The sequence below is a fragment of the Chlorocebus sabaeus genome, chromosome 2 (assembly GCF_047675955.1).
Source record: "Chlorocebus sabaeus isolate Y175 chromosome 2, mChlSab1.0.hap1, whole genome shotgun sequence".
In the NCBI taxonomy this organism is placed as follows: Eukaryota; Metazoa; Chordata; class Mammalia; order Primates; family Cercopithecidae; genus Chlorocebus; species Chlorocebus sabaeus.
The window spans coordinates 52,001,234-52,016,516 of NC_132905.1; the positions used below are offsets into that span (position 1 = coordinate 52,001,234).

Below are 15,283 nucleotides of genomic sequence, written 5' to 3' on the forward strand. Positions count from 1 at the left end.
ATACAACTTTGGCTTAAGTACCTTACAATAGTGATTATAAAAAGTCTATGTTTTTCAATCTAAATGAGCCAGAACTCTAAAGAACCGACCAACTTGTTCCTCCTCTCATCTCCATGGCTGTGGTCCTTTCGCAGAAGTAACAAAAGATCAAAGCAAGAGAAAAAGGTACAAAAGGTCAGCATGAGTAATATTTTCCCAGGCATTTATATATGTGAACATTATTTGCAAATATTTTAGGGAAATATTTTCTTTGCTTTTAGGCTCAATCTGCAAAGACACTCAGCAGTATCCTTATGAAAACAGAAACAATATGAAACTGAAATGGTTACTACAGATGTGATATCAGGTTTTCCTAATTATATGAAAAGTCTATTAGTAAATAGCTTAGAGTGCTTCTTGCTTCAAAATGTAATAATTTTAGATGTGAAAACTATCCATTTCTGATGAAAATTCTGGACAACATTAACATTGAATAAATATTTATTGTGATTTTTTCCCCTGTGGCATAAGGTCGTTTATTTTTCCTAGTTCTCCAAATGACACAGTTGCAGAACCTCTTTCAGCTGGTCTTGCCTGAAAATAATAAAGATTAAAGATATTAGAAATAGATAGATAATACACAGTCCCAATTAAAGCCATTAATGCTGTCTTATATTACCCCTTCCCCCCAGTTAGTAAACAATAATCTGAACATGAACCCACTAAGAAAAGTGATCCACCTTAATAATGTTACCTGTGACTCATGATATTTCCATCCTATCATGTAATAGATCTGATATGTGGCAGGTACTGAACCATCCTCATTTCTGTACATTTCTAAAAAGACAATAATGGTTAAAGTCTGAAAAAATGCAAGTAGGAAAAAATTTCTCCTCAATAAAGGTCATGTTCTTCAAAAAGAAATGGGTACAGGATATTCGTAAGACTCTGAGAACAACTTACATGAAAAATTATTAATACTGAGGGTAAGGAAATCGTAAAGGCTGTCTGGAAAAAGCCACAGGATCTGTGTTTTGAGAGGAAGGACATGAAGTCTGAGGGAGCCTTAATGGGAATGGAAAATACATTGGCAATGTGAAAGGAATCAACATGATACAGCACAAGTGCCACGGTGAGGCAGGTGAAAGAGTGGTCATCCCTTACCTCTGTACACGGCTGCAGCTGCCAGCATTGTGTCTCGATGCAGCAGGGCTTTTCTATTCCAAGAACAGTTACTCTCACCCATACCTACAAATACACTACAGGTAGTTTGAGATAATACAGCAAACGCCCTGAACAGCTCAACACCACAGACTTAATCCCATCTCATCTACCTGTCCTCATTCTCTAAGGGTCATGTAAACCTAAATCTCATTTCACTTTCAGATTATAGCTAGGCTACTTAGTGACTCCAAAGTGAAACTACTTGAAACTTTTTGAATATTAAGACAGGCAAGGGACATTTCAGGAGGCAGCCCCACAATGCTTTACTTGCCAGCAATGGTCTAAAGTAAGCCCGCTGGGCAAAACCCAGGTGACTGCCACCCCAGGTGAGTTGTCAGTAGTTGGCGAGAACTTTACCAAGGATGTCACATCTCATGCTCCTTTCAGCCGCTCTTTGGAGGAAGACAGGTCAGTGCCACAATGCCTCACTCCTAAGCCATAATGTAAGTATGATTGTGAAACTTGGAAGATGGCTTTGAAACTCATTAGATAGTTACCAAAGCTACTATGTGTTCTCAGATTTACAATATTTTACTAATTTTTACTAATCTCACATTAGGAAATAATTATGTGCATTCTTTTAGAGGCACTTCTCTTAATGTTTTAAAATTTTTAGACTTCTTTCCTTCAAGTTGATGGTGAAAAACTAGGTTAAGCATTATTCTATTGTTCATTTAAGATTAATGTATATTTGATTTTTCTTTATACAAAGACTTAAATTTACTCTGAGCACATTTTAAGCCATTCTACAAAATTAAAAGAATTTCAGAAATAAAAATCCTTCATGTGTTCTCTATATTAAACTTTACTACATGATCAAATGTTATCTTAACTACTTTCACTAATCAAGAAATGAATAGACTTACCAATATCAGTATTCTTTCAGTTTAAAAATAGTAATCTACCACATTTTCAATGGTCTTATTAAAAACAATCAACAAATTAGCTGCACCTAAACCTTTTTCTTCTCTTCAATTTCAAAAGATTTCTACTATTCCCTAAAATAATGAATCTCTGCTACTAAAATCCTCTAAGTGCAACAGCCCAATTCATGAAGAACGACAGACACAAACTAGTAGGTTAATTATCATCAAAAAAAGGTGGACCATATTCTTGGTGTCGTGAAGCAGCTGGATGACCTCGTGACAATCATCCGTGGTCTTCAAAGCCACCAGACTAGATGCTCCTTAAAGGCTTCTAGTGCTCACATTTTAACCATATCAAATGGCCAGAGGTAAACTGGGTCTCACATTGGAAGAGTCTGTTGCTTAGGTATGGTGCTTTCATTTTTGCTCAACTTCTTGCTGCTATGGCTTAATTATGCATTAGTTACGGACAACACCACTAGAAAAGATAAACATGTGATGCACTATAAATTCTAAAATGCCTTCTAAACAATCAGTATTAGGATATACTAATTAAGATTAGTAGGTATAATACTCTCTGAAGGTCTGACCTACATCAGCCATACAGAAATTCAAGAGCACTACTGTAGAGCACAAGGTGTAACTGTGCAGCACTCCAACCTTCCCTCACAAGCCACTCACACTGCCACACTGAACCTCCCTTCTTGCAGAAGCAGTGTGAGGTGGTGGAAAGAGTGGACTTTGGGATCACACTCCCAGTTTTAACTCTTCATAACCGGGGGCAAAGTCATTCAACCTCTATCGAATTCCAGTTTTGCCATCTATTATAAAGAATAACACCTCCTAATGCATCATGGGGGACCTCTACTGAAGACCACCCAGGGAAAAACTGAAACTTTGGGACTTCCAACTTGCCCTGGGCTTTGAGATAACAGAAAACTCTGGCTAGCAGGTTAACTGTTTAAGACTCTCACAGTGTTTTTAAGGTGAAGTTCAACTGCTTATTAAAAATAAACCTAATTTATTATGGTTTACTAAAAACAATACTGAGTATTGTTTAAAAAAAATAGCTGAACTTACCTTAAGACCACTGTGAAAGCCTTGAAAATTTTTCATGCATTCATCAGCTGATATGCAGCTTGTTTTGTAAAATTAGGTCAACATTCTGGACTTTTCTTCTGTGAATTAACAATAGCAGCTTAAATGAGACACACAACCATTAAGAAAAAATGTATACCATAAATGTAAAATACCAGAAACAAATTTGGAAGTAACATGATCTTCCAGTCAGCAGAAGAGCACACCTGAAAGTCTCCCACGGTCTCCCTGCCTCCATCACCCCCTGACTATGCTTCTTCCCATCTCTTCTGCCTCTGACTTTTTCCATGGGAGAATGGCTAAGATTTCAGCATACAAATCAGGCTGCTCAACTAGGTTTAAATCATGGCTCTACCACTCACTAATTATTATCATCTGGAACAAGTTACTTAACTTCGTCTGTGCCTGGGTTTCCTCATATGTTTAAAAAAAACACACAGATTAACCATGTTAGCTCTAGTCTTCCCTTCCTCATAAACTATGCCTCATAAACAATGCTGGAAGGTGAGCTTTCTAACACACACAAATCTGTCTCATTTTCTCTACTCTATGCAAAATTCTTCCAAGACATTACAATGCTAATCTGAAAAAAATGTAGAAACCTCTGATCCTATATCATTTCCCATCATCTCCCCATTCTACATACTCAAGGAATACTGGATTATGGTACCATTCCTTAATCAGGAGAGTGAAGGATGTGCATATCCTATTCTACTTCCATGTGGATGCAATGTCAGCTCTCTTAAACCTCAACCCACCTTTCATTCTCTGGGCAAACTCATTTTTGCTTAGGTGCTGCCTCTTTTGCAAAAGCATTCCTGACTCCCTAAGGAGATTTAGGGCCTTTTCCTCCTGTGTTTCTTCTTGTACTTTATTATAAATGATTTCATTTTCAGTTGAATGTATGAGTCTGTCTCTATCTTTGTGTGTTTCTTCTTCCCTACTACAATATAAGCTCCCTGAGATCAGGAACTATGTATTTCCACTGTTGGCTCAGCAGTTGGCACATGGGTAGATGCTCAATAAACGGTAAGCGAAGGTACATAAAACCAACCTGTTAATAATTGTATCTATTTTATTAAATATCATTTTATAAGTTTAAATAATTCCTCTTAATATTCCTAAGGATAAGATGTATCAAAAACTAAGACATCTGATTTCTGTAACAGATGTTACAGTTAAAAAAAAAAAGAAGCACTAGGAAAGCATCTGAAAGTATTATGCCATAGTTCCTGAAAATATATGGTCTATTTAAAACCTTTAGGAGACTCACACCTGTAGTCCCAGCACTTTGGGAGGCCAAGATGGGTGGATCACCTGAGGTCAGGTGTTCGAGACCAGCCTGGCCAACATGGTGAAACCCAGTCTCTACTAAAAATACAAAAATTAGCCAGGCGTGGTGGCACATGCCTGTAATACTAGCTACTTGGGAGGCTGAAGCAGGAGAATTACGTGAACCCAGGAGGCAGAGGTTGCAGTGAGCCAAGATCATGCTGCTGCACTCTAGCCTAGGTGACAGAGTGAGACTCCATCTGAAAAACAAATGAAACCTTTAGGAAAAGAGGGGGTTATCAATTTGGAAGGAGCACAAGGCGACCTTCTGGGAGACTGAAAATGTTCAATATTTGGGTCAGGATGGTGGTTAAAACACAAGCAGCTGTACCTTTAAGATTAATACATTTCGCTGAATACACACGTTAATCTGAATTTAAAGAATCACATACATATCAAATATGCAGTATACGACTCTGAATTCAAATTGTAACTACAGATTCGGTGTGACCATGGACAAGATACTTAACTTCTTGATGCCTCAGTTTTCTCACAGGTAAAATTAGGGTATTAGAAAAACCTCAGAGAATTGCACTGAGCACAGAGTTAAGTGCTGTACATATGTTGAAATCAGTGGGAAGTAACCTTTTCCATGGATAGGTCTAATTTCTAGTATTTTTCTCTTTTCTTTCTTGAAATGAATCATGAACACAGATTCTATAGCAAAACAGAAATAAATGCTGTATTTGAATAATATTTTTATCATTAGAGCCCAAGTGATAAATCATCAGCCCACCATCATCTCTCAAGCCTTTGGATAAAGTGGCTCCTTGATTACATCCGGTAAGTCCTTGGGGTAGTGCTGGGGAAGGGGTGTGTGTGGCTTATTACTGATCCTCTGTCATCTTGGCCACACATGCTATTGGCTGCCAATCTCTCTATTAATGAATGAAAACTGATGACAACGGTAAGATTTCAGTTACACATCTTTCCGTTTGCAGAGTGACAGACGCTCCACACTCAGAGGAGGCTGCACAATAGGTAAAACAAACCTTGTTACGGAAGGGTAACTACAAGAAGGAACAGGGTCAGTTCAGACAGTGCCAGGGCAGAGTCAAGAAGCATGAGTTTGGCAGCTAATTCTGCCACTTGACAGGCAACTGTTCTCTTTGGCCCTAATTCTTCTCACTCGTTACTTAAGGAAGCAAGTACAATAATGCTTACAAAAGACTATAAATCTGTAAGTAAAGACTAGATATTTATTTGTATAATCCTCTTTCTTTAAATCATCTTACAATTTTTCAGGATCCAGATGAAGGCTCCCCTAGGTAAGCATAGTTCTGGATTCACAGAATATATCTTTAACCTCTCTAGCTTCCCACATTCATCGAAACTATTTTTGATGTTAGTCTGTATATATAAAATAACTATCTCACAAATTCCCACAAAGGAGGCAAGTTGACGCTCTCTTTTGAGGAAACTGCTTCTCTAGCATCCCTTTCAAGTAACTGAGTTTATTTTTGCATATCTAACCTCTTTCAGAGTTTGGTCTGTGTCCTTCTTACTCCTTGAAGCCTCTTCCAGGCCATTACTTCTCTACCCCGTTAAACACCTTCATCCTGCTGAGGCCCCACACCACAAGGCTGTAATCTTCTCCTGTCTCCTGCTTGCTGTCTGACATCAGGTTAGTCACTCCCCTCATTCATTGAAAGGTTTGGCACTTGGCTCAGTTTTCCTCTACACTCCCAGTACTGCCACCATCCTGGGTGACTTCATGTTAATAATCAGCAAGTTAAGATTTTAAAATCTAATCTCTAATCAACCACTCCATTACGCCACCTCTGCCTTGATACCTGAGACATGTCCCAAACCAAGTTATCACTTGTAACTGCTTTACTTCCAAAATCATCAAACATCTCATTTTCTGACCATATCCTCCTGTCCCTCCAGTGTGTTCAGGAACTCCAACCATGACCATTCCCTGACCGCCTTGGAATCACCTGTGCACAGCTCTTCTTCTTCCTCCCAATTTATCAGCTCACTCTTTTTTGTTCCCACTTCCCTTTTCTTCCAGCTAAGATTCTTTAACCTATTATTTCAATTATATTCCTAGAATTATCTTTTACCTTTGTCTCTTTGTCATTTTTAACTAGCAAACCCCCAACCCAAACTAATTCAACTACCTGATTTTTGTGCCTCGTCCTGAGCTACCACCTACTGTTGATGGTCAGTTCACCTTCTCATTCCCTATAATGACTATTTCAAATGGTTCCACTCACTTCTCAAAACTCTCTTTCATTCTTAGCATATATTACTTCCTGTTTGACCAAAAAAAAAAAAAAAAAAAAGATCCACAAGATGGGAACTTCTTGCTTTCAAACATAAACACCTACACGTCCTTTGGTGCTATCTGTTCTCCCTTCCTGCTATAACTCTGCCTCTCCCCTTAGCAAGGTCAACCCCTCCACTGGCCCTTGTATTGCACCCTTCCCACCTTCTCAGACACCTGTCATCATCAATTATCTTTTCCCTCTCTTCGAGAGTCACCTCTTCTACGAAAGCACTTAAGATTCTTCTAGTCAGCAGTTAAATTCAAGTTTTAGAAAAAAAACAAAACAAAACTCCTCCCAACTCCTATTCCTCTCCTCTCTTCTGACACCTGTAACCTTTCCATCCTTCACCTCCTCTTCACCACTAGACTTCTTGAAAGAACAGCACACATTTGCTGTCTCCAGTTCCTCATTTTCCACTTATTTCTCAACCTACTTCCCTTCTACTCTCCTCGCTCCAACAGAAGAGCTCTCACCAGGGTCACCAATAACCTTCTTGTTTCTAAATCTAGTGAACTTCCTTTTCAGTTCATAGTTTGCTTTTAATGCTACTAAGTGCTCCCTTTGTTTTGAAACACTCTTTCCTTTGGTTCAGGCAATTCTATACTTTTCTGGTGTTTTTCCAGAACACCTTGCTGGCTACTCCTTCTCAAGTCTCCTTGTAGGTTCAGACGTAGTCTACCCACCTGCTAAAGGCTCAGTATCAAGCCACTTTCTCTGCTCACTCCATGTTCTTATCCTAGGCAAATGCTTTGAATGTCACCTATTCACAACTGACTCCCAACTTTTTAACCAAGCCAGTAGCTTCCTCTGAGCTACCTACCCACATACTCAACTGCCTACTTGACATAACCTCTTAGGTATTTCAAAAGCACTTCGAACCCAATGTATCCAAATGTAAACTCAAGCGCTGTACCTGCCCACACCTGCTATTCTATTGTTTCCTCTATCAGTGAAGAACACCATCTCTCCATGTGAGCTAAAACTCAGCAATTATGCTTCAAATGTCTTTCTCCTTCATCTGCCCACATCCAATCCACCAGCAGGAACTGCAAAATTTACCTCCTAAACATCTCTGGGATGCATCTGCTTCTCTTCATCTCCATTGCCACCACCTTAGTACAAACCACCATCATCACTCAGCAAGCTTTACTGATACTAATCTCACTACTAGTTTATCTGCCAATCTACTCCTTTCAAAATCCAAGTCTGATACTGTTATCTCTCTAAGATGCCTCAAGGGGCATTTTAAGATAAGGGCAAACAATTTTAACAAGGCCTATAAAGTACTTCTGCGTTTGATCTGTGACTCCCGTTGACCCACCAAGGTCATCACTTAACTCTCTCCTTCTTACTCCCTGTACACCAGCCAAAATGCCCTTCTTTCAGTTCTTGCTATGTTCATTCTCACAGGAGGGCCTTTGCACATGCCGTTCTCCTTGCCTCAGACTCACTTGCTTACTCTGTCTACCCAGTTAATTCATCTCCATTTTTTTTAGAGCACAGCTCAATTGCTACTTCCTCAGATAGGACTTCTTTGTCTCCCAGATTGGGACATTTCCCCCCAACAAAACCCTACTTCTAAACCAACCCAACTACCTTCCTTCTTGAGTCTATATCTCAGCTGCCAACTATGGCTGAAGGAAGTCACCAATGTGTTCTATCATCCTCAAGTGCACTTCAAAAAAAAGTCCCGCCATCTTTTGACAAACAGCCATGGCACTATATGCCTCTACTTCACAGCACTGACCACAATTCTAATTTAACACTTATCTTTTTGACAGCTGCCTGGTGCCTGCCTCCTCCATTTTCTATCAGAAGCTCCATGAAGACAGTCTGCTTTCTCCTCAACAATGGATCCCTAGTGCTTTGTCCAGTGCCTGCCGAAGAGCTGGCTCTCAAAATGTCTCTCTCAAACGGAGTCTAAAAATTCTTTTTTTTGGCCTACCTTTCCCCATGGAGTCTAAACATTTTTAAAGTGCTTTACCTTGTAAATCTTCCATCAATTCAAACATTCCAGGATAGTTAACTTGAATTTCATCAGTGTCCTATTTAAAAAGAAAAAGAAACATTCATTTGACATTCATGATACAAAACTCTAGATTTAAAAAGAGGCCACAGAGATTACCCAGACCAATCTCCCATGCTAACTAAAAAATCTTTACAATATTCTTCATAGATGTCATCTGGCTTATGCTTGATTTATGAAGGTCTCTAATTGCTGATTAAATATCCTCCACTGTGAGAGAAATCATCCTAAAACTCCATCATTGGTTCTAGTTCTCTCCTTGGGAACCACACAGAATAAAAGTATTCTGTACCCTACAAACCATCACCCTCTTCTCCAAGTCTTTGCAAACCTTCAGGACACAAAAATCTGTAGCCTCCCGAGTAGCTGGGACTACAGATCTGTAGATCCTTACATGTTCTGACTACATGTCCCTGGACAGTGTCGATATCAATCTTTCTTAAAATGGGGCATCTAGAATCAAAATATTTCATTCTACATCTAGTAATGCAGCCAGTAGGCTTGTTTAGGAAATGAGCACATTGCTGATACACGTGGAGTTTGTTTCTCAAATGAACAATTGGGTAATGACTTCCTCTTCTTTTTGAAGCCTGATACAGGACTTTACTGTTCGTACAGTGGCAGAGACCACTGATGCTCTCCAAATATCCAGGTGCTCCTTGACACTTCCTAATCTCAAACACATATTTCTTTTGGCCAAAGAAAGGAGAGGCAAGACAGTTAAGAGCTAGAGCCTTTTCCAGGCCATCTCTTTTGCTGTGATGACCTTATAGAACACAGGGCCAGATGGCACAGCTACAAGACAGAGATGGGCTGTACCACCAGCACGCAGTTGTGATGTGATAAAATTTTATTGCGTTAGGCACTAAAAGTAGGAGTTTGTTCTTATTGGAAACTAGCCTAAAATAAATCTCTCTTTTTTTTTTAGACAGATTCTTGCTGTGTTGCCCAGGCTGGAGTGCAGTGGCACGATCTCCGCTCACTGTAGCCTCTGCCTCCTGGGCTCAAGCGACTCTTGTGCCTCAGCCTCCCCAGTAGCTGGGATTACAGACACACACCATCACATCTGGCTAATTTTTGTATTTTCTTTGGACGGAGTCTCGCTCTGCCGCCCAGGCTGGAATGCAGTGGTGCAATCTCGGCTCACTGCAAGCTCCGCCTCCTGGGTTCACGTCATTCTCCTGCCGCAGCCTCCCAAGTAGCTGGGACTACAGGCGCCCGCCACCATACCCAGCTAATAATTTTTTTGTATTTTTAGCAGAGACAGGCTTGCACCATGTTAGCCAGGCTGGTCTCGATCTCCTAAGCTCGTGATCCACCCGCCTCAGCCTCCCGAAGTGCTGGGATTCCAAGCGTGGGCTACGGCACCTGGCCGGAAAGTAGCCTAAAACAAATCATTAATAGAGGACTGGTTAAACAAATTAAAGAACATGTATTCTATAAAATACTATACAGTTCTCAAAAAATAAGGTAGACACATGTCTGTAGGAAAAAATCTCTGAGATATGTTATTGACCGGAAAAAAAAAAAGAGGGCATGTAGTATTATATAAGTGGGTTTAAATGACTTAAGTGTACTCTATGGGTCTATGAAAAAAAATTGATCTGAAAGGATGTCTAAGACACAGCTAACAAATCTTTGGGGAAAGGGACCAGGGTTTGAGAAGTCAGGAGGAGGGCCAGGCACGATGGCTTATGACTGTAATCCCAGCACTGTGGGAGGCTGAGGTAGGAAGATGACGAGGTCAGGAGATCAAGACCATCCCAGCTAACATGGTGAAACCCCATTTCTACTAAAAATACAAAAAATTAGCCAGGCGTGGTGGCATGCGCCTGTAGTCCCAGCTACTTGTGAGGCTGAGGCAGGAGAATCACTTGAACCTGGGAGGCAGAGGTTGCAGTGAGCCAAGATCATGCCACTGCACTCCAGCCTGGATGAAAGAGTGAGACTGTCTCCAAAAAAAAAAAAAAAAAAAAATTAGCTGGGTGTCATGGCACACACCTCTGGTCCCAGCTGTTTGGGAGGCAGAGGCATGAGAATCCCTTGAACCTGGGAGGTGGAGGCTGTAGTAAGCAGAGACCTCACTACTGCACTCTAGCCTGGGCAACACAGGAAGAAGTGAGGAGGAGAAGACTTCATTTCACTTTACACCTTACTCTGTATCATTCTCTCCATATATTCATTTTTATTCTTCTTTTAAAAAAACATATACACGTATCAGGTTGTGTATGCTTTTTAATGAGACCTCTGGGTAGTGAGACCACGAACATTCATCATCCATATACTTTTCTACATTAACAAGCTATTTTTAAGAGGAGATCCTAAGATTAAAAACAAAATTCCTTCCAGGCTGTTATGTGGCCATTAAGCAATATCCTTTGAAAACAATTCTTCAATGAAATCAACTAAAAGCACTATCTCCACCTCAATCAAAAGAATGCCACAACAGCTTTGTTGAAGGCCTTATTTAAATTAAAGGCGACCATATCTGCACTGAAAGGAATGAGGCACATTCCCCATATATCTCCCAACTTCCTGAGCCCAGCACAAACACATTCCTCCATATTTCTTTCAAACTTCAGAAAAACATCACCTGGGAGATCTCTGATAAGGAATGCTAAATGTATAATGTTAACCAATTGTAATGCTGTAACCGAGAGAATTACCTTGTTCCCTGTAACTTTACATATCCTGTTTACATCGGGCTATAAAAAGCAAGCGCATTGTTCGAGGCCCTCTTGTATGCTGTGGAATGGAGGGACCAAGTTCGAACTTGGTAAGGTAAACTTAGTAAAGATCCTTGCCGCTTGGCTTTGACTCTGGACTCTGGTGGTCTTCTTTGGGGAACAAACGGTCTGGGTATAACAGCACCATTCTTTTTTTTTTTCTTTTTGAGACAGAGTCTCACTTTGTTGTCCAGCGCCCAGGCCGGAGTGCAGTGGTGCGATCTTGGCTCACCGCTACCTCCACCTCCCAGGTTCAAGCAATTCTCCTGCCTCAGTCTCCCAAGTAGCTGGGACTACAGGCATGTGCCACCACGCCCGGCTAATTTGTTTGTATTTTTAGTAGAGACAGGGTTTCACTGTGTTAGCCAAGATGGTCTCAAATCCCCTGACCTCATGATCTGCCTGCCTCGGCCTCCCAAAGTGTTAGGATTACAGGCGTGAGCCATGGTGCCAGGCCTTGCACCATTCTCTTAAAGTACTACCCTGGTAGTTCAATTCTAAAAAGGAAATCAGCTTTACTTAGAATGCCGATTCTCTGAAAATAATTCATTGAGATGAAAATACAATATTAAGATATAAATACAACTATGATACTAATTTGACTCAATTTCACTTCAAAAATAAAAATCCATTGTAGCGTGAAAGTAATATATCTAATGTATGCAATATAAACCTGTATAGCTGATTATACAAAAGCTTTTTTGGATGGGAATTTTTAGAAAATGAATTAGAACACATATTATTATTATTTTTTTTGGAGACAGGATCTTGCTCTGTTACCCAGGCTGGAGTATACTGATGAGATCATGGCTCACTGCAGCCTCAACGTCCCAGGCTCAATCCTTCCACCTCAGCCTTCCAAGTAGCTGGGACTACAGACAGGCCCAGCAAATTAATAATTTTTTTTTGTAGAGATGGGGTCTCCCTATGTTGCCCAGGCTGGTCTTAAAATCCTAGGCTGAAGTGATTCTCTCACCTAGGCCTCCCAAAGTGCTGGGATTAAAGAAGTGAACAACAGTGCCTGGCCTGGCCAGGACACAATATTAATACAGCACTTCAGAAACAAAACCGTATACATGCCTCAAAGGATAAATGTAATGATTCAAGAACACATTCTTATAACTTTCTTATTAAATCAGCAACTCTCTAATTGTATAAAGAACATTCTACACCAATATTTTTATATTAAAGTATGAGTCATTAGGCTCATTTTTAGAGAATATGGATAGTATTTTGAATCAGATTTCCCAATTAATAGAAATGTAGGCTTTTAAACATTTTAGTATCAGGTTAAACATTTTTAGTAGAAATCTTTCTAAAACTCATTCTTTATAACCATAGAAAACCATGTGCAGTTCACATAATTTAACTTCCTTCTGGTGATCAGCAGAAATCCCATTTTTTTCCTAATGGGCAATAACTTTCGAGTCCTGTAATATTGCTGACTAACCTGTATGACCTCATATAAATTTTTTAACATCACCTCGTGACAATGTACACCACACCTCTCCACACCATCCCAGCCCTACACCCCTCTATACTTTTTAGAGGCTTTACATTCCCAGAGATTCTTTTTTCATCTCAATAACAGGTTGGAGACACAGCAATACAAAAGACAATTCTCAAGAAGATAGACTGTAAAGGAAATTTTTCCCATATTATAAGTAAAATAAACGTTATCGAAAAGGTTTTAATTCACTGGTTCCTAATCTATTTTTAGTTATATGAGGTCTCTCAAGATCTGATGAAAACCATGGGTACTTTCCTCCATTTATGAACACCACCACCACAAATTTTGTGTACAACATCCCAGTGTTATTGAACCATCTAAAGTTTACCAACGGCCCTGCTATAAACCCAAAAACACCAGGCAGGGATTTCTGTTTTGTTCAGTGCTGTATTTGAAGTACCTAGGATAGTGCCTGACACATAGAAGGTACTCAGTAAATGTTTGCTGCAAGACTGAATACATAAATGAATTTGTATAGAAGGATATTCACTGCAGCACTGCTACTACTGGCAAAAAACTCAGAACAAACCTAAAGGTCATTCACAGGGAAATAGTTAAGTAAAACTGTGGTACATTCATACTAGGAAATAATATGTGGAAATTAAGAAGTGCAAATATATCCACACCAATTTGGAAAACTCTTATATTAACAATATTAAAAATACACATACTGTTAAGAATTTTAAAAGTTTCAGAAATGTATGAATACATATGACTGTCTATATATAGTAAAGTAGTTCTTGTTAAAAAAAAAAAGTCTGGAAGGTTACACACTAAACTGATAATAGTAGCTACATCTAGGACAGCAGTTCTCCAGGTGTGGTTTGGAGAGTCCTGGGGTCCCTAGGACTTTTTCTGGGGTCCACGAAGTCAAAATTATTTTCATAATTATACTAAGATATTTGGCTTTTTACCTCTTATTCTACAATGGGTTATTGTAGAGGCGACATGACATGACACGTGGAGACTTGCATGCAGAAGCAGACATGAGAATCTAGCTCTCTTACTAAGGTACACATTAACTGGCAAAAATGTGAAGCAATGCCATTCTTCTCTTTCAATTATTTTTGTTTTAGAAAATATGGCCAGGCACAGTGGCTCACACCTGTAATCCCAGCACTTTGGGATTTGAGGTGGGCGGATCACTTGAGGTCAGGAGTTCAAGACCAGACTGGCCAACATGGTGAAACCCCATCTCTACTAAAAATACATAAATTAACGAGGCGTGGTGGCACGTGCCTGTAATCCCAGCTGCTCGGGAAGCTGAGGCAGGGCAATCACTTGAACCTGGGAGGCAGAGGTTGTGGTGAGCCGAGATCCCGCCACGCACTCCAGCCTGGGTGGCAGAGTTAAACTGTCTCCAAAAAAAAAGAAAAGAAAAGAAAATATAGTTATTTTTTATTAAAAAGGGTCATTTATGTTAACAAGTAATAGGTATATTATTGTTGGCTTTAAATGAATACTAAAACAAATTCAGTTTTAATGTCTAATATATTTAATACTGACAGATGTTAACTCACTATACAAAAGCCCTTTAAGTTTCTTAATAATTTTTTAGTGTGTAGTGGGGTCCTGAGACCAAAATTTTGAGAACTCTTACTCTCAAGAGAGAGCTGAGCATTTTTAGGATCAAGGGGGAATGATAGACTTTCACTTTATCTGTATAGCTTAATAGTTACAACCAAAATATATTTATGTGTTACTTATACAATTACAAGTATAAATACAATGATCCTTCAACGTACAAGTGCCTGTATTAACAGTGTTTATTTTCATTACAAAGTAGAGCACTCATATGAAGCAGTTTTCCGATTTCTAGCCACACAACCTCTCAGAATGCAGTTTCTATGGACTCAGGCCACTTAAAAGTTAACAAAAGGTCAATCCTAGACACAGGTGTGAAGCCTTTGGGGTTCTCTTCGGTTCCCAGCCTAGTCCTCCAGTCTGTTAATTCTTCCCATCTCTGGAGGCTCCTTTCCAACATCAGGGGCCCTGCTTGTCCATGCCCCTTGCTTTCTATCAAGACAAGCAAGGATATGACACAATCTATTTTTGGTTGGTTGATTTCATGAATATACCCACACAAAATCATGCCAAACAGCTATTTTAGTGTTAAGCTTATCATCTCTAATTATGTAGCGAGATGCTTTCTTCATCAAGAAGTTCCTATTTCCACTAATCAGGTTTAGGGATGTTTCTAGGCCTGAGGGGTTTGGAAATTCATAGTAAGTCCACTGGACTGATCGCTG

The 15,283-nt window shown here is 39.7% G+C and overlaps 1 protein-coding gene across 6 annotated transcripts in view; it reads right to left on the bottom strand.

Moving 5' to 3' along the window:
- Positions 1 to 462: 462 nt before the first annotated feature.
- NDUFAF5 (NADH:ubiquinone oxidoreductase complex assembly factor 5) overlaps positions 463 to 15,283 on the bottom strand; it is a 35,627-nt gene continuing 20,806 nt past the window's right edge. For 2 of the 6 annotated variants that reach the window (XM_007960439.3, XM_037984758.2), the window contains 4 exons: positions 8,757 to 8,817; positions 1,144 to 1,227; positions 734 to 816; positions 463 to 573 (listed from right to left, as the gene is read on the bottom strand). In XM_007960439.3, the coding sequence (XP_007958630.2) occupies positions 481 to 573; positions 734 to 816; positions 1,144 to 1,227; positions 8,757 to 8,817 (321 nt within the window). In that variant the 3' untranslated portion in view covers positions 463 to 480. Of the gene's footprint in view, positions 574 to 733; positions 817 to 1,143; positions 1,228 to 3,149; positions 3,248 to 8,756; positions 8,818 to 10,040; positions 10,183 to 14,290; positions 14,393 to 14,789; positions 15,051 to 15,283 lie in introns of those variants that run through there. The other 4 variants (XR_005235674.2, XM_037984753.2, XM_073008423.1 and 1 more) reach the window with 4 other exon arrangements.